Below are 23580 nucleotides of genomic sequence, written 5' to 3'. Positions count from 1 at the left end.
ACTAACGCAATCTAATCTAATCTAGAGCAACTATAGTTGTTAGGTACTTGGAAAGGGCCCTGATAGTTGAGAGATTGTATTATAATTAGATTTTTTTCCAAGAGACAACATCCGTGGCTAGAAGAAGAAGAAAAAAGAAAAAGGACTCGCTAAGTGATTTGCATTGTATTATATATAGTTTTTGGAACAAAGAATGCGCGCGTATGGTGCATCTGCCACTTGAGCAAGGTATATATTTTATGTCCAAAAGAAAAGCTGGAAGACGACGTGAAAGAGATTTTGGAGTGCAGCTGCTATTTTTTGTGTGGTTCACCACCACGCAACGCTGCCAAATAAACAAATCAAAACCTCCTCCTCTAACCTCGTGTTAGGTTCATTTTGCCTCAAATTCCGCCCAGAGGATCTTTAATTAAAAATAATGTCTTCTTGTGCATAAAAATCATTTATTTAAGACTCCTCAGAAAAGCCCAATTATCACTCAAAAAATATTTCTTTTTCTGGTGTAATATCCTCCCATTGATTAATTCATTTCATTGAGTTGAGAAAAAGAGCGCGAGAAATAAAAGTCATCATGAATTTTTATCGGAATCGCAAAAATGACGCATAATTTGAGCTCAATGATTGTTTATTTTCTTTTTCCCCTCATTTCCCATTAAATGAGACTTTTTCTTCTTTGTACCCAAGTTGTATTGCGATCAACTTCCTTTTCTCATTTATTGATTGCATTATTATAAAAAAAAAAAACATTATTGCATTCCAGAATAATTCTTTTATTTCAAAATAAACTTGACATGAAAAAAATCTTTTAGTGAATTTCTAGAAATATATTCTAATTGAAAAACAAACTTTGGAAATAAACAAAAAGGAAAATTTCTTATCTATAGAAATTAGAATTAGACCTCATAAACTTATTCAACTTCTTGTTTATCTCGCAAAGGAAACGTGTTGGTTTTTATTACGCAATTTCTTTGAGTATTTCGCAATTTCTTGGAATTATAGTTTTTAGCTTTTAATTTTTAAAATCTGGAAGAGCACAATTTTTAACAATCTTTTTTTTTCATTGTTTGTCTTCAATCTCATTTTTTATTTTTACATTTTTTTTTAGAATTTATGAATTTTTTTAAACAAATTTTACAACTTTTAGATCATTTTTTAAGGAAATCATTTCAATATTTTTTTACTTCAATAATGGAGAAAAATTTGTTAATTTTTCCTGAATAAAATTTCGTTTTCCGGGCTTTTTTGGATAATAAATAATTTTTTCCCATGCTTGATCAGAATAAATATGGAAAACGATTTTTCCCTGTTTTTAGCATTTTTTTTCATAATTTTTCTTGATTTTTTCTCGAATTACTTTTTTAAATTTTTAGGAAAGACAGAGAGAGGAATTTACTGTCTAGAAGAAGAGAAAATTGAAAGGAAATACAGGAAAATTGGCTTTTTTGCTTTTTTTCTCACGATCAATTTTCACGAGTTTTGGAGTTTCGCGGTGGTGGCGCTGCTGCGTGGGCGCGAGGAAGAAGTGAGAGGGAAATACATTTTTCTCATGTCATCTCACCTCATTCTCTCCTTCGCACGTCAACTAGTACTGTCTCACTCGCACGGCTAATTTTTCGCGATTTTCTCGCGTTTTCCATGCAATTTTCCGGGGAAAAATGGCTTTTCCGGACTTAAATTTCAATACCGCAGTGAAAAATGAAGAATTATTGTGCCGAAAGCGTTTAGAGGCTAGTAGTGTGAAATTTTGGCCGCGTTTTTTGATTTTAACGGTCAATCGAAATTGCTTTTCCAAAAAATGTGCTTTTCTTGCTTTTCCCCAATTTTTTTTGGTCATAAAACCCATTTTTGGGGCTCCTGGAACACATGGGAATGCTCCAGAGCCTCTGGGGAACTTCTTTGTGCGGAAATGGGGGCGCGCGAAAATTTTGACGGTTGGGGATTTTACACGACTCGGTTTTCTCGGAAATGGATTTTCGCGAACTCTCTGCATTTTTGATGCCAATCGCCGTAGCGTCGAATTTTAAGCCCGGAAAACCCAATTTCGCAGGGAAAAACAGCGGAAAACGCGAAAAATTGCGGAAAACTGTTGTGAAAATACCCAAATCCCTCCAAATGTTTCACGAAGCCACGTAACAGTAATTCCGCGCTCGCTTGACGCAGCATGCTTGACGTCTTGTTCTTCTTCTTCTACTCAGGGTCGGACGTCATTCGACAGTTCAGTTCAAAAAAGGCCGTCGAGATGTCAAGAAGCATTTTTTCCGCGCTGTATTTTCTCTGAAAATCCCAGTGTTTCCGTCTCCAAATCTCCCCTAAAGGGCGGACACCGACGTCAATCGGTGCCTTTTTTTTACGCGGACGAATTTGTTCAGTGCATCCGTTGCTCCACAACTGCTTTGGATAAAAAAAAAAAAGAAGAGAAAAGAAAATTCTAATTCGCCACATAAAGAAAACAAGCCGTGTGATTTGGGAAATTACGCGTCGCTCTCCTTCCTTTAGAAGATTTCTCTGGGTTTTCAAGGTACCCCGGGAGAGAGATTCTCTGTGTGGCAATGGGATGTGATGGGGGCCACGTCAGTGATAAATGTTGTGGGGAGAAAAAAGTGCAAGATGGGATTTTTTCGCGATGTGCGCAGTTCTCTCGCGAAGCAGGGTGCTGCCGTTTTGCAAGCCAAACCGTAGAATTTCACAACGACAAAATTATTGTTCAATGGACGTGTTTGTGAATCACAGAGTATGTCGAAGAAGGTGGCAAAAATGTGCTGAAATAGGCTAGAAAATTGCAAAGAAAAGTGTTTGTACAAAGAATCTTCATGTTGCTAAATGCATAAGCTCCACTGGGAGTTCTCCTCACATATTTCATGCCATATGGCGCAATTTCCGGGTTAAAATGCCATCAGGATTGCCTGAAAAGCAATTAGGAGGGCTCCAGAGTACTTCCTCCCGTGCAAGAGTCCAGGAAATCAGCATTAAATGCATGAAAATTCCACGAGGAAGCATCTGCTGCTCCATGGACTCCCCAAATTGCGCGAGAAATGAGAACGTGCAAAAAATTCCTCATTTTACATCATCCCAGATCGGTTTCCAAGTTAGCACTGACTGGGCGCGAGGAGGAATATCTATTTTCACACAAACATGCAAATTACTCACAGTACGGGGGGCTACACTGCGAATAAATAATGTATTGAGTTGCCCCCGAGAGTTGGTTGGTGCGCCAAATGCCCGGCAACAAGTTCTGCTAAAAGTTCTGGAGAAAAAAAAAAGATGATTTTAGTAGTTATTCTGATTCACAAAAAGCAGTGATAACGTTGCAACAGAGTTTTGTGTAAATAATAATACATACAGCAGTGATAAGGGAGGAGGAATGTTCTTGGGCTGTGTGTTGGGAAAACAAAGGCTCATCCAGGGAGGTCATCTCCTCCTCCCAACATACTTTTAGATTGGATGCAGTGGAATCAAATTGGAATAAAAATTATTGAATTCGGGAAATGTGTGTGAAGAAAAGCCACAAAAAGAGTCAAAATCTGGCAGTTTTTTGGATTAAAAATAAACAAATGGATTCGATAAGTATTTTTCATCTTCTAAAAATTAAAATTAAAGTGATAAAGTCTTCAAAATTAGGGTACAAAAAGTTCTAAGCAGTTATCACTTGAAAAACCCTGAGTTTTATGATTAATTTAGCACCATTTAGTTGTAGGAATTTTCATTATAACTCTTTATGTCTTTTAAAATCTAATTTGAAGTTTAAAGACTAATAAGAAAATAATTTCGTTCAATAAAAAAAAACTTTATTGACTACAGGTTATTTTCTTATTAGAAATTCTAAGGAAATTGTCTGATTTGATAAGATAGATAAGAACCTTTAGACTTTGGACTGAAAGAGCGTTGCTAATACTTAATTACATGGAATGGTTTTATTTTTATGATTATCATTCATTTTGTGATAAAAAAAAGTTCTAGAAAATTTAGCAAAAAAAAACTAATTTAATTAAATAAATAGGTTTTGGGTGATGAATTAAAAAATTTAAATAAATTTAATATTTTCTTTGTTAAATGTAGTTGTTTTCTGACTAAAAATTTGTTAAAAATTTTGTCTAATAAATTAAAAGATGAAATAAAATGTTCTCACACTACTTTTGAAATTTTTAGAAGAAAAAAATAGAATTGAAGAAATTTCTTTAATAATTGCTGAACTAAAGTCAAGAATTTGATCTTCAAAAATAATTTAATAAAAATTAGATAATAGATGATAAAAATTTATTCAATTCGTTAAAATAAAGTCAATTCTGTTAGGAATTCTTTCTTATATCTTAAAAGTCTTTCAAAATCGTTGTTTTGTTGTTAATCTATATAAAAGTTAACGAATATTTTTTTCTTGCAGAAATCTTTCAGAAATATTTTTAATATTTTCTGAGAATTCTTGATTTTAATTTTTTTCTTTTTTTATTATAATTTATTTATATTGTCTTACAATGATTACAACTATCGAAAAATTGGAAAAAATTTTTTTTTGGATCAATCCCGATATTAGAATTTCTTAGTGCTAATTAGGATCTGCTAGGCTCGCTAGGTTCCTTATAGTTATTAACACAAACCACAAAAATTACCTTTTTTAGTAAGTGATTCCAATTTAATTTGTTCTAATGGGGATATTTCAGCAAATTCTACTAATCCTAATTTATTCAGTTGATCAGTATAAATTGCTAATTCTCCATTTCCTTGAATGATGTGGCATTCTTCGCATTTTTTTGCACCCCCGTTCACTCAACCAGATATTTCCTGATATACGTTCAATGAATATTATAGTTAAGACAATAAAAAAGAACTTGAAGACTTTTTTTCTGCGCAAAGAGGAAATGATAGTTCTCTCGTTTTTTTTTTCAAGAGTAATATTCCAAGACTAGCAGAACTTTGACTCTTTCGACGTGGGTCTGTTGAGGAGAACGCTAAATAGCGACATATAGGAGTGGAAAAGTATGTAAAGAAAAAAATTGGATGGTACCACACTGCGTAATATGCGAAATAAAAAAAAAAGTTTCGTGTTAGATTCCGCTGTGAGTCTTATCACAAACCGCGCCAAGGTTAATCGGAGAGACCTGATAGAAGTGAAAATACTCTGAAATATGAGAGAGGGCAGAGAGAGAGAGAGTGGGGCTTTTTTAATGCCCCCAGAGAGTATAAAAGTCTCAAGAAGGAGGAGGGAGCAATTAAAATGAAAATCATTTATGTGAGATGTTTTTTTTTTGCAACAAAAAAAAATGATATTTTGCGTTGTTCACGAGAGGGGTCTTCGAGACGTAGGATTGTGCGATGCTGAGAGAGATTCTTTCCTGTCTCTTATGTTTTGTTAAAACCGGAATAGCAACAATTTTGCAAAAGGAGTGGCTAAATTTAGATGAGTTTGTCATCAAAAGCTGCTACCCAAGAAAGTGTGAGGAGAAGAAGAAAATAAAAAGATAAACACACAAAGGCTCGCAAAAATGTGAAGATTTCGATGGATTTTGGCGCAATCTGGGATATTTTTTTTTATATACATTATATTGATGTAGAAATTGTTGTTATCGCTGACGTGGGTTCTTCATGACATCACATCCGCCACTAAGAAAACGTTTTTTTTTTATGTATAAGTTTTATTTATTTAATTACAGAAACAATTTTAATTTATTGATGCCTCACCTTGCAACGTCACCAGGCCAAATTCTCACCGGATTACGCTATATATGCATTGGATGTTAACACAAGAATTTTGGATTAATCAAAATAGTCCCCAACATTGTGTTGCAGTTCCCATTTAACCCAATATCATCTCAACAAGTACAAAAAAACAACCACAAGTTTCTTTCTAATCTTTAAGATTTTCATAAATTGTCAAGAAAAAAAAATGCTCAAAATTATGCTTAAATTGCGTTTTATGTGAAAATTATTTTAAGTTTTTAATTAATTAGTTTTTTTGTGAAATAAGGAACTGCTTCGAAACATCATCGAGCCATTTTTGTACATAAAAAAAAACTGCTTCGGTTGGAGGAAGAATTTTACGCATTAATTGATATTGGATTACATTGTGAAATAATATTTAGAGAGAGAGAAAGAAAAGGGGGTGAAGCATCGTTGAAGGGTGTGATTTCACAAGTTTACAAAATTGCACACAACAGTGGACCACAGGGTTATTACTAAACACAGTGAGTTAGGTTTTTGTTTAGGTGTTATATGCAAGTGATTCACAGTTGTAAGTGAGTGCTCAACTGAGAAGGAAGTGATTTTAACAGTGAACTAGGAAGAAAAGAAAGAAGTTTGTGAATTTATTGTTGCAAAAATGGAAGCAACTTTTCGTACACCAATCGTACCGAATGCCTTCAGTCGCATTTCACCGACCAATAAGCCCGATGAGGTACAACCGGGGGTCAATGGGGTCAGTGGTGGTGAGCAGAAGAAATGCTTCCACCATCGACTATCCCACTGTGGTCGTTTCCCGATGCACACGCAGCAGTGCCAGCAACGGGTTATGCGAGTACCAGCTACGACGAATACGGAGGGTGCAGCGGGAACACCGGAAAATGGGGGTGCTGCTGCAGGGAATGCAGCTGCTCCCCACGGTGTAATCCTACCACCGGCAAATGCAGCCCTCCTTGCTGAGCGGTACCTTCTGCTAGATCTCGTGGATGGTGGTTCGCTCTACAAGTGTGTCGACGTGAAGACCCATGAGGAGCTTGTTTGCAAGGTAAATAAAAACACATCTTATTGCGAAATTATTAACCCTGAAAAACAATTTTATTAAATTTTAATTGATTTTGAAGAAATTCTTTAAATTCTTTTGAACTTGAAACGTTAATTTTCGTTGAATTTAATTGTTCTAGAAATTTATGAATCATTCATTCAAAAGAACAAAAAGATTAATTTTTATTTCTCTTAGTGTTTTAAACGAAACTATATTGAACGTTTATCAATTGCGTTACACACACGCTTGATATTTATCACAAATTTCCTCGCAAAATGCTAATTTGTCTCAATATTTTAGCATAAATGGAAATGGTTTTTGCGGTTTTTTGTTGCTCTTTTGCACTATCAATGATTATTAATACAGATGAGTATCGCAGTAAAGCCAGACTCGGCATGAAAGCTCTTTTAGGTCACACTACGTGGCCACACTGTAAATGAATTAGATAGAAAATATTGGGAGGAAACTACCTGTGGTTTCTCATTCGTGATTTATCAATTTCTCTTCTTCTTCATCTCTCTAGTGAACAATAAACCTCATTCCCGTTGCAAAATCATTCATATCGAACATTTTGCTAAATTGGCTTAAAATTGTGGCGGTTTTATGCGGAATTTCCTTGAGAGTTTATATGTAGCATTTCCGGTTTATTGAGAGTTTCACAACATTTACCAATAATATGGTTTCTTCTCAACCACATTATTATCATTAATGGGTTTCGATTGAGAGTTTATAAAATGTTCCTTCAGTGTGGTCTAAATGATTCCATTGAAGATATTTTAAAGTCATAAAAAAAATGAAAAATACAGCTAAAAGGGAGAAAAAAATGCTAGAAATATGTTAAAGGAGTTTATTCATTTTTCTATGGAAAAATTCTTAATTCGAAAAAAAGATTAGAATACACGAAATTTAAAAGAAGAGGACCAAAAAAAGAATTAAAAAAATCACCATAGACTTTCCATTTTTCCCACTGGAATTATCTGGGAAAATGTGGCTAAGATTTGCCCCAAAAATACAAGCAATGACGTCACTATTAGTTATTATTTCACAAGATTAACTATTTTTCTTTTGTCCCTTATTAACGCATGAATCATTCATGTTTATGCTTCGTCAATGATATTTGACAAAGCATTCTTATGCTTTATGCACTGAATCAGCAAAAAATTAAATGGTGACGTCATTCTGTGCATTTTTTGGGGTAAATGTTTGATTTCATTTCCCAATTAATACAAAAGTTAAAAAAATGAATATCTCATTGATAGTTTTTGAATTTTTTTTTCGATTCTCTACAAAATTTTGCATGTTTTTATTTATTTATTCGAATAAAAATTTTATCCGTACAGAAACGAATGAAGTCCTTTTTTAATAATTATTTTTTTAAGATCAATCTTCCTGAAAAAAATATTTTTCCCAAATTCATCATTAAATTATCCACTAAATGATAAAATTAGCGATTGAAGTTAGTCAATAAAATTTTTTAAAAAAAATTAATCACACGATTGATTTTCTCTTAAAGTCATAAAATAAATTTAATTCCAGCATATTAATAATTTCAATTAGTTTCATCATGTTTTGTTGTGGCCTCGGAACCTCCACGTTTTTTTTTTCCTCTGTAAAATCCTAAACTATTGATAAACTTCCTGGAAAAATAAATCGTGAAATTCCTTTCATTCCAAATAACATTCAGAAGTCACAACACCACGATCATATAATCAGTTTGTTTGTCTCTTCCTCACTATGTATGTACTATGTACACAACATAACATTGTATGTTTAAGAGGATCTTCAAGTGTGCCTCCAGAGCATAAGAGAGAAGAGATTCCAAAAATGTTGTTTTGTTGTTTTTTTTAGAGGAGAAATAATAACATGAACCTTATGTATTGTAATGATCTCATTTGATCGCACAAGATCATGTTTTATGTTTCTCTTTTTTTTTGCTCCATGAGATCACCAGAGGAGTTCTCTTGCAAAATTTTGAAATTGCAATGATCGCGTGTGACTGCAGCATGTGTACAATATGGGTTGAATGCAAATCATTTCTCACCATTCATTAGTGATATTGGGTTGATTTATTCAATCAACTTTTGACCTCAAAATATGTGTGAGAAACGATCGACAATCACGATGATCTCGAAACTTTGTTTCTCTCTCTCTTCATTCATTCATAAAGAGAATTTAAATCTTCCTTTCTCCTGCCTCAATTTGATGAATGTTTGAGAACATTGATGACGATGACAGTGATCGTGGTATCTATTCCTTTTGTTGAAACACTGAAAGAAAAAATATGACCACGTGGTGAATCACACGTTTCCCACAAATACAGAGAGAGAAGATATAGTGACGCATAAGTTTTTTTTTTAATGTTTTGAATTGCCTTGATAAAAAAAAAGAAAACGCCATACACACGCGATATCGCGCGCTGACTTTTATATACAAATAAAATTTTATAAATGTAGGTATATAAATGGAGAATTTCCTGAGATTATGAAAGAGAGATCTCGAGACAATGGACTTGGGGGATTTTCCATGGATGTATTTGTGTAGTATGACGTAGTATCTCGTGCTTTATAGTGTAGCTGGTGTAATATGTAGATAACATAAAACCACAGACTTTTGTACATAATATAAATTGAAAACATAAGAAACGTGCATCTCTTATTTAAAAGGAGAAAAAAAATATTGATTTAGTATAGGAGAGGATATTGTGTTATGCCATACAACAAGAGTATCCGATAAGAATATTTTATTATTGTTTTCTAAATTCTTTTTATTTTATTTTTTAAACTCCCTCTCATGGTGTGAGTTATTGAGAGAGAAAAATATGGGCTTATTGTTCAATTAAGAGTCCCTCGAAATATTTCGAAATTTTTATATTTTAATTCATCCATTTAACAAAAGTGATTTTATGCAATCTAAAAGGCAACATGAAAGACATTCTTGGAAAATTCAACAATCACATGTTTTTCTTTTTTTCATTCCTTGCTTTGGCTTTGTTAAACGTGCGAGTGAGTCTTGTTATTGAAATTTGTTGAATTTCCTAACACGGATTAAATGCTAGATGATTCAAAAAATTAATTTTATTAAAAAGAAAATAAAAAACAGCATAGAATATAAATTTTTCAGAGTGTATTCTAAACGTAGAAAAAAATTTCTTATCAGTGAGGAAAATAAGAAGAAAAAATAAACCACATTTTTCCATATTTATCTTGTGGATAAATGCTATCTTATGCGGTGTTTTTTTTTGGTGTTTTGCTCAAGTATTTTGTAATGCAAAATGTTGAAATAATTCATTGTTGCTTAGAATTCGTGTTTTTCCTTTTTGCTTTTATATATTTTTTTTTCATTCCACTTAAAATGTAGTGCAATGGCGCAGATATATGGTTGACGACGACCATTTTTTCTTTATATAATGAATTTTCCGACTTGTGGGGAAATTGCTGAAATACTATCAAACACTACGTATGAGCAAAGCGGGCTTAAGTGGCTCAATGAAACTTGAATTGCAGTCCGCGTGCTAACAAAGTTGCTTTAGCTGAAAAAATGGGAAGTTAAATTGCAATCTCTTTGTCTCTATGGGGAGTAGTAGACACTACACATACTACATACATACATATTACCAATTGAAGTGACAAGTTCCATTGTGATGGCATCTGTGAGTGAGTTTAAAATCAGTCTGAAGGTCATGAATGGGACGATAAAGAGGCCATTGGCGTGCCTATATGATGGCAATACTATCCGTGTGGGTTTTTGGGATGAAGAGAATTTCAATATTATATTGACATGCATCCATGAGAGAGACTTCTTTGGGATTTTTAATCGGGAAAGTCAGAGCAGTGTAGCGATTAAAATCTCGTACTTTGCGTGAGATTCCAATGTTTATTTGTTTGTTATAATAAATGAGTCTCGAGCGGAAGCTGCTTTAGTGGGGGGAAAATGTTCATATATAGTTGTACATAATAAAGTTTGTCGACTACAATGCAATTAAGGACTTGTCCACTTGATATTTGAGTATTCAAGAAGGAAATTTGACATTAAAATCATTCCACGTGCACGCTTGGGGGTAAATTAATTTGGTCAGCTAAAGGGAAATGTTCTCTGTGAAGAAGAAAAATTAAGGAATTCCTAAAGATTTTTTTTGATTGATTGTTAAATATTCGTGTAAAGATTCTATTTTGCTTTGAATTACTTTCTACAGCAATTTGACTAAAATTTCATAAAATAAATAATGACATAGCCGGCTATATCTAAAAAAGATATTTAATTGTTTAAATTTAAATTAAAAGTCAGACAATTTTTTTTTTGGGATTAAAAAGAAATTATTTCCAAACTAAAAATTTTATAGAGAAAAACATTTAAAAGTAAATGTCAAATGTTACAAAAGAATGTTCAATCGTTGAAATATAAATGTTAAATTTTTTAAAAGATATGTCAAACGTTAGAAAATAAATGTGAAACGCTAGAAAATATACACCAAACCTAGAAATATGAAATGTTTTTGTTCTAATAAATGCGTGAAACATTAAAAAGGCACGTCAATCGTTAGAGAAACAGTCGTGAAACACAAGGAACGTTAAATCTTTAAAAAGAAACCTGAGAATATTAGGAAAGAGACGTCATAAATAAGAAAATAAATGTGAAACATTAGAATAAGGGCATTAAATCTTTGAAAAAAAAAACATGAAACTAAAAAATGTCGTCAAACGTTAGAGAAATGGACGTGAAACACAAATGATGGTAAAAATTAAAAAAATGAACGTGAAACATTGTAAAAGAGACATCAAACGTTAGAATTGCATAAGAAAATTATCAAGAACTGCTAATTTGCATGCAATAGCCGATAATGTAATTAAGTAATGTCAATATTTTTTTTTATATTCTTTAAAATAAAAATAAATAAATCTACATCTAGCCCCATGAACAGATTTTTAACTATGATCCTGTAAAATGTTTTTTTTATTGCAATTAAGAAGTTTTCCAACCCAAAAGAACGTTCTATTTAACAGAAAACATTTCAAACTAAACGACCAAATTCTCAAGAAAAAAAAAACATTTATTTAGTTACGCTCTTGAACATATTTTCAAGTAAAACCCCCTTTAAAATCTGAATGCTTAAACACGTATAGAGCATTATTATTCTACTATAATGTTCATTATTAATATTGCACACTAAATAACATTTTAAGGTATATTAGAGTGTTACGGGTGTGCTTGAGTTATAGCTACATATATATCGTGCTTCAGGAGAATAGTAAATGGTGAAATAATTATTTGGACACTTTGGTTTTTGAGATTTGTGGTGATGATAGTGCAAAAGAACGACAAACGACTCTCAACGAGTTGTTTTAATTAATTTTAATTGGTCTACTTAATTGGGGGTATAAAAATCTGAATGATTTACAACGCAACGTGGTATTTTGACTCTATGCGCCTGGGCTAAAATATAAATTAAATTATTGATCGTTGGGGGCAAGATAAAATTGTTTTTGCAGACCCCGTTGCATGTAGCATGCAATAGAAAGTTAGGTACCAAAAGTGTTAAATGAATTCATGGCAATTTCTTCTCTTTCTGTCTCTACGACGACGACACACAGATTGCGAATAATCCCTGCTCAAATTTGCTGACAGCCCATTTTCGTCTCGATGGACATGCTCATATAAATCCATTGCAGAAAGTCATTCAAGGATCCAATCAAACTTATCTCTTCTTCACGCCATCGCAGGTAAGAGAGAAAATCTTTTTTTCTTAAGTGGATCAGTTGAAGAAAGAAAGAAAAAATGAATGTCTACAAATCCGATTGTTGTCTTATATTTGTTATTTCTTTTCTAGGGTGATCTCCATTCCTATGTGCGCGTCCGTAAGCGTCTCCGTGAAGTGGAAGCACGACGTTTGTTCCGCCAAATGTGTGAAACGGTGAAAGCATGTCACGAACAAGGGATCGTTTTGAGAGATCTCAAACTTCGAAAGTTTATTTTCGCCGATGAAGACAAGTGAGTACAAACCCAATGTTTTGATCACTTCTTTTTTTTTGTTATTGTTGTTGCCCCTTTCTAAACCATCTCGAACTTCTCTCAAAGGCATCTGTATGAGGGAAAAGTCTTAGCATAATTTCTTTTTAAATGTTTGACGATGTTTTCCTTTGCGGTAAAATGTGCGTAAAGAAACTACATAAATACGTGCGATTATTTTTGGATTTCCTGCAAAAAAAAGATGAAAAACATAAATGAAAAAGAAATAGAATTTATCAAAAATTCGTGACAGGTGCCATAAGTTTTGATTCATCAACAATATTTACATAAATTATCAATAGGAATGTGATAGAATGGAACATCGTGACTTGAACATTGTTGTTGAGAATCTAAAGAGGAAGTGATGAAAATTAATTTTCATTCCAATGACTCAGAGTTTTTTCTATTTTTGATTTTTTTTTGAAAAGTTTGATGAAAAATTTTATCGTTTTATCATTTCTTGTTAAAATTTTTGGGAATTATGGGAATAACTAAGAATTCTTAAGAAAAGAAGAGATTAGGAATTTTGTATCACATTATTGCCCTTTCCCCCGAAAAGATGGGAAAGAAATTCCAGTTTAGGATTTTGAAAAATTATTCCGCCTCTCTAAATCTATAAGTCTCCGTCAAAATCTTGGGGTTTTAGTATATAATTTATTTCGTTCCAAATGAAGCTAAAACGGCTCTTTAATCACGACTTTTGCAAATAAGAGCATGAATAAGGAATTTGAAAACTAAACCACACAGTAATGTGTGTTAACGCAATTCAATTTTCCCTTTGTTCGTTCACAGCTAAATGTGGAGTAAAATGAAAAAAAAAATTCTTGTTTAACGATAAGACTTGTTCTACTTCTTCACGTAAAACACGATAAGGACGTCTTGATCTACTTGATTATTACCAATATCAATTGATTACATCGGGCATAGCTTGACTAATACATACCTGTATACATAAGAAAGAAAAATGGCAACATTTCCACTTTGGAAAATGTGCAATAGAATTTATTTCAAATGGTTGTAATCAAAAACAGCAATGTTGTGGAGGTTATTTTGAAAGGGATGTATGTGCTAATTGGAAAATGGTTTAGCCGTTTTAAATGTTAAAGAGAAATAAAAAAGAAATTGAAGGCAAGGAAAAAACAATTTCAGGAGACTTCTGCAAAAGCACAATTTCCTCACGCGGCAATTGGCTAAAAATTATTAAATTGCAAATGTGTGTATGGTGAGTTTTTGCAGAGCTATTAATAAAAGGTTTGTTTGACACCATTCTTCGAAAAATGTGTGTCTGTGTGTATGCAATGAAATCTCTTTTAAACAAAATATTCCGAAATAGACAATTTCCGCAATATTTGAATTAAAAGCTGTTACTCACCTTATTGCACATGTTTCAGAGAGTCGAGAAAATGTAGACATACAATCAGTTGTAGGTATATTACGGTCCCAAATGGGGGGAACTTCATTGGGGGGACACAGACTAATTTTCGCTTAAGATGTGAATTTGTGGTGGTTTAATGATACATCTGCGAGAGAGTTTGCTAAATTGGCATACATGTGCTGTAATGTTGCACACAAATATGCGATGGGAGGTTGAAAAGTTTTAAACCTAAGTTGGTTAGTTGAATTTGGTTTAGTTTCAAGACGTCGCTAGAAAATCTTAAGGAGCATTTTTCTTGTTAAAAAATTTGAAAATTTAAAATTTTTATTTAGTAAAAACGTTTAATGACTTTCAAGGTACAAAATAAATAAAAATTAAGTTAGAATGTGAGTTAGAATAATCCTTTAAATTGAGACAGTTTAAAGAACAAATTAAGCAGCACGACGGAAACTTTTGTACCCCTCATGCATTAATATGGTTTGTAGGTGATATAAAGTGGTGCTTTAGAGGTTGATTTCTTCACGCTTATTGCAGTAATATTTTTCTCTATATCATCTTTCAATTTGAGGAGAGACTATACTTTAATGTGACTACATACATACGTCGGTACCTACATAAAAAAGTGGGTATGTGGGGAGATTGTGCGAACAAATATGCGTGTGCATTTTTTTTTATTTTCTTGGATTTTTTTCTGCAGCACTGCAAGAAAATTTTTTCTATGCAAAAAAAACACACCAAGTCACTGAAAACAAACTTGTTTGATGATGAAATGAAATTAAATACTATCTCATAACCTTCACCAGTGGCAGCAACATTGGCAACAACTTCTTTTTTAATAATTGTAACATACATTTTCCAGTCTTTTTTTTTTCTTCTTGGGTCTCTTTATTTTTTTTTAATAGAGTAGTATATATTTCTTCCACAAATTCAATTGCAATTGTTGAGGGGAGTATTGTTAAAAAAAAAAAGGTGTGATTGCTAAATTTTGTTATTGGTCACCATCGCAAAGGTTTGTGTGACGCTGTGTCTTACGTTATTACAGTTCTTGTCAAAAAAAATCCTACAACAGCTCAATTGTTGTTAAATATGCAGGAGGGTTTTGAAAGGCAAATCCATTGTGGTGAATTGGCAGAATAAATTGTATTATTTTTTTTTTTCATCTTCTTCTTCGTCAGCTCCTTCCAATTTGATATTGTGGTGAAGATCACATCGCGAAAGAGCTATAAATTCTCTGTCAGGGTCGTGCCACAATTCGCGGGATCTGCCAATGTGTATAATGCGTGTGTTAAAGGTCACAAAACTACCTTTCTGTGCCTTGATGAAGTATTTATTTGCTATTTTTTTTTCACTCTCTCTCTCTCGCGATATTCTCTTTGCTATGCTGGCACATTTTTTCTCACATTGTGTCTTATGGGGATTTTTATAATTGTTTTGCTAACTCACCTTTAGCGCGATCGCATATTTTTCATTTTGTGAATACTGATGAGTCTCTGCCAATGGCTGAGTTGCAATTGTACTTAATTTTTTTTTCTTTTGAAGGGTACACCACGTCTCAATTTTCAGTATTGTTCCTCACTGGGGTTTCTTATCACATAATGTTTTTGCAATTTATCAGGATTTATTGCATTTCTTCTGATGGATGAAGAAGTTGAAAAAATAAAGAGAAGAAGAAGAAAAAATTGGCGGGAGAGTAATGCATTGGAGGCCCATTGTATATTGAGGTCGTATTGTTACAAACCCATTGAACCGCAGTTTCAAGGTTTTGTTCCAGTTAAAAGAATATTACACACACTTGGCGGTGCTATGTACACCGCAGTGTTGGATAAATTCACCAACATTTGATGAAGAGTGCAAAAGAGAGCATAAAAAAGCACCGTGGATGGCTTAAAATGAGCCAAAAGAGCAACCTAAATGGTTGACGCATGCGTGAATTTGCATTTCTGCGCGAAATCTCTTTTATGGTTTACGAAAAAAAATAAATACGCACGCCGAGTCACTTTATGGAGTGAGACAGTTCCCAGACATTGCATGATATTCCTTCATTAATTGGCACACTAATTTGGGGCTTATATACATACATATACGTACCTACCCAAAATATTGTGGTTTATGGAAGCAAACATTTTTTTTATGCTCGATTGATCTCTGGGGCTCGGTCATGTCCTTGCTTTTTTGCAAAATTAAAAGTGATTTTACGGTGATTTACCACGAAAGTTTTTCCTTCTTGATCTTGTTGTGAATACCTATTACTTTTTTTTTTTAAAAGTATTTTGCAAAAGATTCTTATCTTGCAAGGATAAAAGAAAGATAAAATTGTCAATTAAAACATTTTTAATAGATATTTTTACGAAAAAAAAAATTCTTTTATTAGAAGGACATGGGAATTATTAAATTATAATTTTAAGAAGAAAAATAAACTTACAAGAAGATCTTCAATAACAATATATTCTGTATAAGACACTACATGCGCGCGCCTTGTGGCTCTTCGTTTTTTTTTTTCCATGAATAAAAACTATACAGACTTTAAATTAAGACACACAAGGCTCAGCTCCAAGGTGCTGGCTTTGACAATACCAACTAATTTACAAAAGATTACAAAACACTGTGTTGCGGAACTTGTATGTTAGTATGTATATAATAAATCCGGATAGGTTTGTGAGCAGCCATTTCTGCACTTTGTCGTCTCCTTCTAATACAAACATGAAGAAAAAACATAGGGAGTAATATTAGAATTCTAGAACCATTGGAGAGTTGCTTCGGGAACTATGAAGAAATATGTTGCACACGCCAATATATATGTAACACAAGAAGGTTTTGTTAAATTGAAAGAAGTGAATTTCACAAGGGAAACAATTTAATACCATTAAATAATAGAAGGAATGTTTTCTGGGGGAACAAAGAGGTACTTTTGAGCAGCACAAAACTCTATTTTATAATATGACGGGACTGTATTATAAATTAAATTGGCATTTATTGATTTCAACACAATATATCTCATGCGTTTTGATATGTTTTTATGCTATAAAGAAAAGTACATACGAGGCAGGGGGGAGGCCTCTAAATGATTGGGTGTTAAATTTCACAAAGGCAATTTAATTAAGAAGTTGCAGATTGCTCGTGTACTACCACCCAGTGTTGATGGGAATTTTTTTTTCGATATATTTTTTTAGAGGTTAAAAAGTATATATACAACATACATATAGTTCGCATATGTATGTAGGTATGTGTTGAACACTGAGAGAGCAATAAATCTTCTTCTATAGTGAATTGATTATGAAATAAATCTTCGATTTTTTTCTGACTTCTCAGTGTTGTGTCTTTCAACATCATATTATTTTTATTTCTGTAACACTTGTATATATGCGGTGCTATTGCGAAAAGTACGTGGATAAATTTAATACAGACTATCAAAGTGAGGGAACGAGTGGGACAACGATTCGCGCCTATCGTGTAAAAATTCTATATGGGAGTGTGGTGACGATTGTTTGTGACACTGTAACCTCTAACCTTGATATAGATATTGCAGAGTGCGAGAGGAGAAGAAGAAAAATATGTATGTTATGCTGAAATCGTCGCGGATTTTGCAAATTCGAATTGAGTTTCTCAATTGTGATTTATTGTTGTTTAAAAAAAATCGTCTGTCTTCTCTTGATTGTGAATCGTTGTGGTACAGGGTGGGAAAATTTTTTATGAAGTATGCTAGGGAGTGCCATCATGAAGCTTATGCTCTATTGATCTGTTTTCAATGTGAAAAGCAAACGTCTTGTTGCTTTCAGCGACATTTCGACTGATTTGAAAGCATCATCAGGCACTACAATGTAGAATTGAAACTTTTTTGGTTATAATTTTAAATTAGTCAAAGCGTCGCTGAAAATTCCGTTCGTTTTCCATTTGACTGTCTTCAAAGAAAAAAATCCATTCATAATTTTTTTTATTTTCAAAGAGATTGATTGAACTTGAACAATGAACAATGAATGAAAAAAATTAATTTTTAAATTAAAATCCAATAGCTTGTGTCTGTTTTTTTTTAATTTTCGGAACACCCTGTATGGGGATTACATTATAAGAAAAAAATTAAAATAGTGCTACACCGGTGTGTGAAGAGGATATTGAAATTATATTGAATAATTTTTGCGCAACTGTCATCCGCGGTGTGACCTCTAAAAAAAAGCGGTGTTTCTTCGGATTTCCTAAGTTTTTTTTTTCTACTTGAAAATTTCACGATCACATGGACATTCAGTGGTGTTGCGAATGCGTTAAAAATCAAGAGAGAGACCTTCTAGTTCTTTACCGGAGTACATAATGTGCTATATAAAATAGTATATAAATATCTTATTTAATACGAATATGTCAAAATTCACCTTGGTTCAGGGCGTTTTTTTTCATTTTCATGATTGAGTAATTAGTTTTGTGGCAAAGCCAAAAAAAAGATTAAAAAGATGATTTTCTTTCTCACCCATCACTCTGATGCAACGCAAAGGGGTTTTTTTGTTTATGCCTTTTAAATCCATTAAAAAGGGTTTTTTTTTTGTCTTCGGGGCATGTGATCGTGAGTAATAGGAGGTGATTTAAATTGGAATTATTGCATATATAAGTGAAATCACTTGGGTGCAATAGTATGATGCAAAAAAAAAAGATTTTGTACATAAATGGTATTGAATTGATTGATGAAATAGCAAAACTATTAACAAAATTCAAGTTTATACTTTATTTTATAATACATAAATCATTTTCTACAAAACACCATCATACCTCCTGCTGGTGCTCTCTCAGGAGATGTATGTGTGTTGTTTGTATTTTGTGTGTTTATTATGGAGTTTGATTTCTTACCTTATGGTTCGGTAATGTTTTTAAATGAATAAAAAAAACAGAAGAAGCCAAAAGAAGTATATATAAAAAAAAAGTCCATGGATTAGCCAATTATCGCTGTCTGTATTTGTATAAGTAATTCTTGCAATAATATAATAAATGAACGATTGACATGTGAAATCATTAAATTACATTCGGTGTGTGTGACGCAAAACTTACGGGTATATTGCGACGTCGCTGTCATCATTTTGATACTAATTGAGAAGACATTGCGTACACATATTCTTGAATTGAATTTAGTGGGCAATTGGACACTGCTTTTTTTTTAAACGTGTTTTATAGTCTGTACAAATGTTAGAATAAAAGCCATAATAGTCGTGGATGCGACAGAGAGATGATAAAAAGTATAATTTAAATAATTGGACTAATTTCAGTTGGGGCTATTTGGCAATACGATATTTCCTGCGCCATCATTTTTAAAGAGTAATGTGGGCTAAAAAGAATTTTTGAGCTGTGAAAATTTTATATTTTAGTTAGAATAGAGGGAATACACGTCTAGTTGTTTTCGTTCAAACAAATTAGCCAATAGATGGCTCTGGGCTAAATTACGTGATGTCTCGACTATAAAATCTTACAATGACGTTGATTCATATTTGATTTAAATTTTTTACCTGAATTTTATGCAAATTTTCAATAGAAATTTAATTTTCTAAATTACATTCTGTACGATGCACAAACTCTTTAAGTTTTTCTCACTGCAAAATGACATTTAATATTGGTATTATCACCATCTTTTATCATATTTTGCAATAGCACCTTTTTATTAACACACACGTTCAATGTACATACAGCATCAGTGTCTTGAAATCTATATTTAAAATTCACAGTCACTTATTCGCAATTTTACTTTTACACTATAAATAGTATCGTCGCGCTTTTTGAGAATGATGTGTATTGCGAAAAGTGACATGAAAATTCTCCTCTTCTCGTCAGTATTTATCATACATACATACATAGGTAGTTTGACATGAAAAAGTTGTCCTAGATAGAAAAAAAAAAGAATTGAAAATGTGCTTTGGAGATAATCTCCAATTAGTCGTGCAAAGAGACTTTTTTTTGGAGTAATTCTTTGACACTATTTTGCATATAATATTATGCTCTAAAGCGCGCAATTAATGTATGCGATGTGCCATCTTAACTGACCTCTTACTGTGTCAAAGACCACACGCACAAAAGAGAATCATTTGTAACAAATTCCAAAATCAAGATTAAATTTTTGTAAATGAATAATATTAACTATTTAGTAAAAAAAAATTGTTTTTAATGGGTAAAAAAAAAGAGATGAAAAGTGTCGAAATTTCAACTCGTGGCGAGGAGAAAAAAAAATACACGAGTGACATCACACGAAGGACGTCACTGCGTTGTATTTTAGTTGATCCTCCACTGAGGTCATCGCGATGGTGTGTGACTCTTTAATTTATTATTTACCTTTTAGGTGAATTTTGTTGAAACAATTAAGAAAACACTGAAGGTACAAATAAATTTCGCGGTATAGTTGAGAGAGAGACAATCTTCTGGGTAAATCTCAATTTAAAGAGCTCTAAACACAAAATGCGATGTATCCACACACAATCATGCATGGTGATTAATTGCAAAATACCCAGAGAGACGTTATGGCTATGTATGGTGCATTAAGAATGGAATAATTTACAATTTATTCCGAATATAGCGCTGAAAGGTGTGATTAAGGTTTGTGTAGAGAGAATATTATAGAAGCAAGGTACATGAATGTATGTATATTTTGAATTTTATTTATAAAGTAAAATATGCAATATTTGCAGTGATTAAGGTTAATTAAAATTGTACGGGTTTATGAGGGGAGAGATAATAAAGGTGTAATATTTTTGAATTTATGCGATTTTTAAATGATTTTACTCAATATACAATGCAATATTTGCAATTTATTCGTTAAATCATTGCCTTTTTGGACTCAATAAAATGTTTGATTGCAAATTCACAAAGGTAGTGGTGGGTGGATTGTCCAGTCCTCGTGGATTTAATTCATTCTCCATAGAGAGGGTTTTTATAGTCTCCTATCAACAACCAACAACACCAACAAATGCCTAAATCAAAGAAATAATTCTCGCACTAGATGGCGTTACAATATTAAATTAATCTCTCTCAGAGAGCCATTTTTCTTCTTCTAAACATTCTCATAAATTCAATGAAAAAAATTATGTACAAAATAGTATCTAAATAATAACATGTTTACGGTAATTCCAACATGAAACACCTTGCAAAATGTTTTCTCACCTTCTTATCTAAAAACCTATTACAACTCCAACATGATTCGCTACTGGAATTTCAGTCTCTTTTAACATCCGAACAATGAATATAATTTTTCATGCGTGTACCATTTGAAATCGTGGAGTATGCGATGTATTGAAATATCTATTTTAAGACATACTCACAATATATATAAAATGGTATATAAATCTTTTTTTTGCAGTGTAATGTGAATTTGTGGGAGATTATTTATCAAAGTGAAACCTCTCACATCATTGATTATATTAAATTTGACTTTCATCTCGTGACTTGTGGATGAGAATCCGCAATGTATGAGCAAGATTGTAAAGAGAAAATTCCACGAATAACATTGCAGGATGAAAGTTGAAATTGTGAACAATAATTTTAGAGCTATGTACGAAAAAAAAAAAACTGAAAATCTAGAACAAGTACATGTGTTACATTGAAATTAGAATTGCAGGTCACAAGGTAAAATGACTAAAGAAGGGTACTATACCACACTAAACAAAACTTGTTTATTTTCAAATGGGATAATTTAAGTCATGCTTGTTCCAGCGATTGTATCAGACTTCTTTTTTTTCATAAATATATCGTCGACAGTGATGGCTAACGAGTCGTCGTGATATATATAGTGACAATAGGTAGAAGAAATAGCGCACGTAGAGCCAGGTTTAGATTGTAAATAGTCTAAATATTTTTTGTCTGTGTGCGAGAGATGTGTGAGAAAGAAAAATAAGTTTGGATGCTGTGTCTTCTTAAAAATCAATTTAAATGTTTTTTTTTGCTATGTGCAACCTCTGTGTACATATTTAATGACACATTTGAGGTAAGAAAAAAAAAGACCTCTTGTAATAGCCAAATGATTCATTTTGCCAAATTCTTGTATATCTCGCATTTGGAGGTCTTACTTCACGGTCACTCAATCCACTTTCTCAATCAAATCGATATTTTTGATCGTTTTGTGCACACCGCGATATTTTTTTTTTCACTTTTTTCTCACCTTTTTCACCTTCTGACACGTTTTTTTTCTCCTCACTGTTTTGTGCATTAAAAAAGGTATTTCCAGTTGATTGTTTTGCTCTTGAATGCCAAATAGATGGGTTGTTGTTAATGTTTTGCATTGCAAGGGTGCTATGCAATTTAACTATATATAGATACATAGCATAAAGGAGTTAGTTGAGGTAGCGAGAAAATTTTTAAAGTTCAATTGGTGGATTTTTTTTTCTTCTTTCAAAGTTGACAATCCGAATGATTGGCTTGAAAACGGATTTACTAGCGTGACAAAGGGCAATTTCTTGGTTCACAAATGCCAATGTCATTGTTTGGTAAATGCAATACCTATATGCTTTATAAATTGCACAAGTCAAGGAATACAGTAGGTATACCATGAGATGAGTAGCCCCGCGGTGTGAGTGAGAGAAAAGAATTTAATTAGCATTAGTTGCATGTTTAAAAGAAAAAAACAAGCTCCCATATTGCTCGATATTGTTCATGTTGAATTTCATCGTTCACAAATTTATATTGTTGTGATTGAATGCCTTTATACACCTACAATTTAAATATATAGGTGTATATATATATTTTACAGGTATAGAGAGAAAAAAATAAGCAGAGAGACCCTCTCTTTGTATTTTTTTGCTAGCGAGACAAATAACTGAGCGAAATTATTGCAGAATGATGGAGTGTATTTGTATTAATGAATGTTGGTTTTGACATTTACCTCGTGGCCATGTTCTCAAAAATTGAGAGCTATGCAATACCCCATGGCTGGTGTGTAATGCTCTCTTGCCACTCTATATTGCCTGCCAGACAGTATGATTCGCAATTTTTCTACTTTGTTGCCCGCCAAAAGAGCTTTAAAAAGACATACAAAAGTATTGTTTCACGACAATATACAGTGTGTACAGAAAGTGACTGAATGGAGGGGCTTTCTTAAAGCTATCTTATGAAGATTATTGCATTTATTTAGAGTTATTCAATAAGTTGATTATTTTAGTGAGAAAAATCTCATTTTTTGAAGAAAAAGGTTCTAAAATGAAGAATTATTTTTAAAAAAAATGAATCGAAACGTCGCTGTTAAACGGTTATTTCAATTACAAGTGAAATGAGGTTTAAATCAGGGTTTAAATTCTTAATTAGCCAACAAAAATTGGTTTTCTACTGTACACACACACCCACCCTGTATTCCTTAAGCAGCATAATTCACTGAACACACTGAGCTAAAAAAAAAAGAAGTTTTATAATGAGAAGAAAAGAAAAGATCTAACTGAGATTTTTTTATTAGCACACACTAAAGTAATGAGGTTTTCTAAACAGTCTTCTCTCATAAAAGTTAACTTTTTTTTTTTTTTGAAAGAAATAATTAAATGTTATT

General features: G+C 32.6%; 1 protein-coding gene across 1 annotated transcript in view; it reads left to right on the top strand.

Annotated features, from left to right (window-relative positions):
- Positions 1–2175: 2175 nt before the first annotated feature.
- The window catches only part of LOC129791298 (tribbles homolog 2-like), a 39654-nt gene continuing 18249 nt past the window's right edge, over positions 2176–23580 (top strand). The window contains exons 1-4 of the mRNA XM_055829375.1: positions 2176–2518; positions 5646–6715; positions 12301–12429; positions 12537–12697. Of these exons, the coding sequence (XP_055685350.1) occupies positions 6311–6715; positions 12301–12429; positions 12537–12697 (695 nt within the window). The 5' untranslated portion in view covers positions 2176–2518; positions 5646–6310. The remainder of the gene's footprint in view (positions 2519–5645; positions 6716–12300; positions 12430–12536; positions 12698–23580) is intronic.

This window comes from Lutzomyia longipalpis, chromosome 2 (genome assembly GCF_024334085.1).
Source record: "Lutzomyia longipalpis isolate SR_M1_2022 chromosome 2, ASM2433408v1".
NCBI lineage: Eukaryota > Metazoa > Arthropoda > Insecta > Diptera > Psychodidae > Lutzomyia > Lutzomyia longipalpis.
Note: the sequence above shows the minus strand (reverse complement) of the source record. Positions and strands in the feature narration are given on the sequence as shown.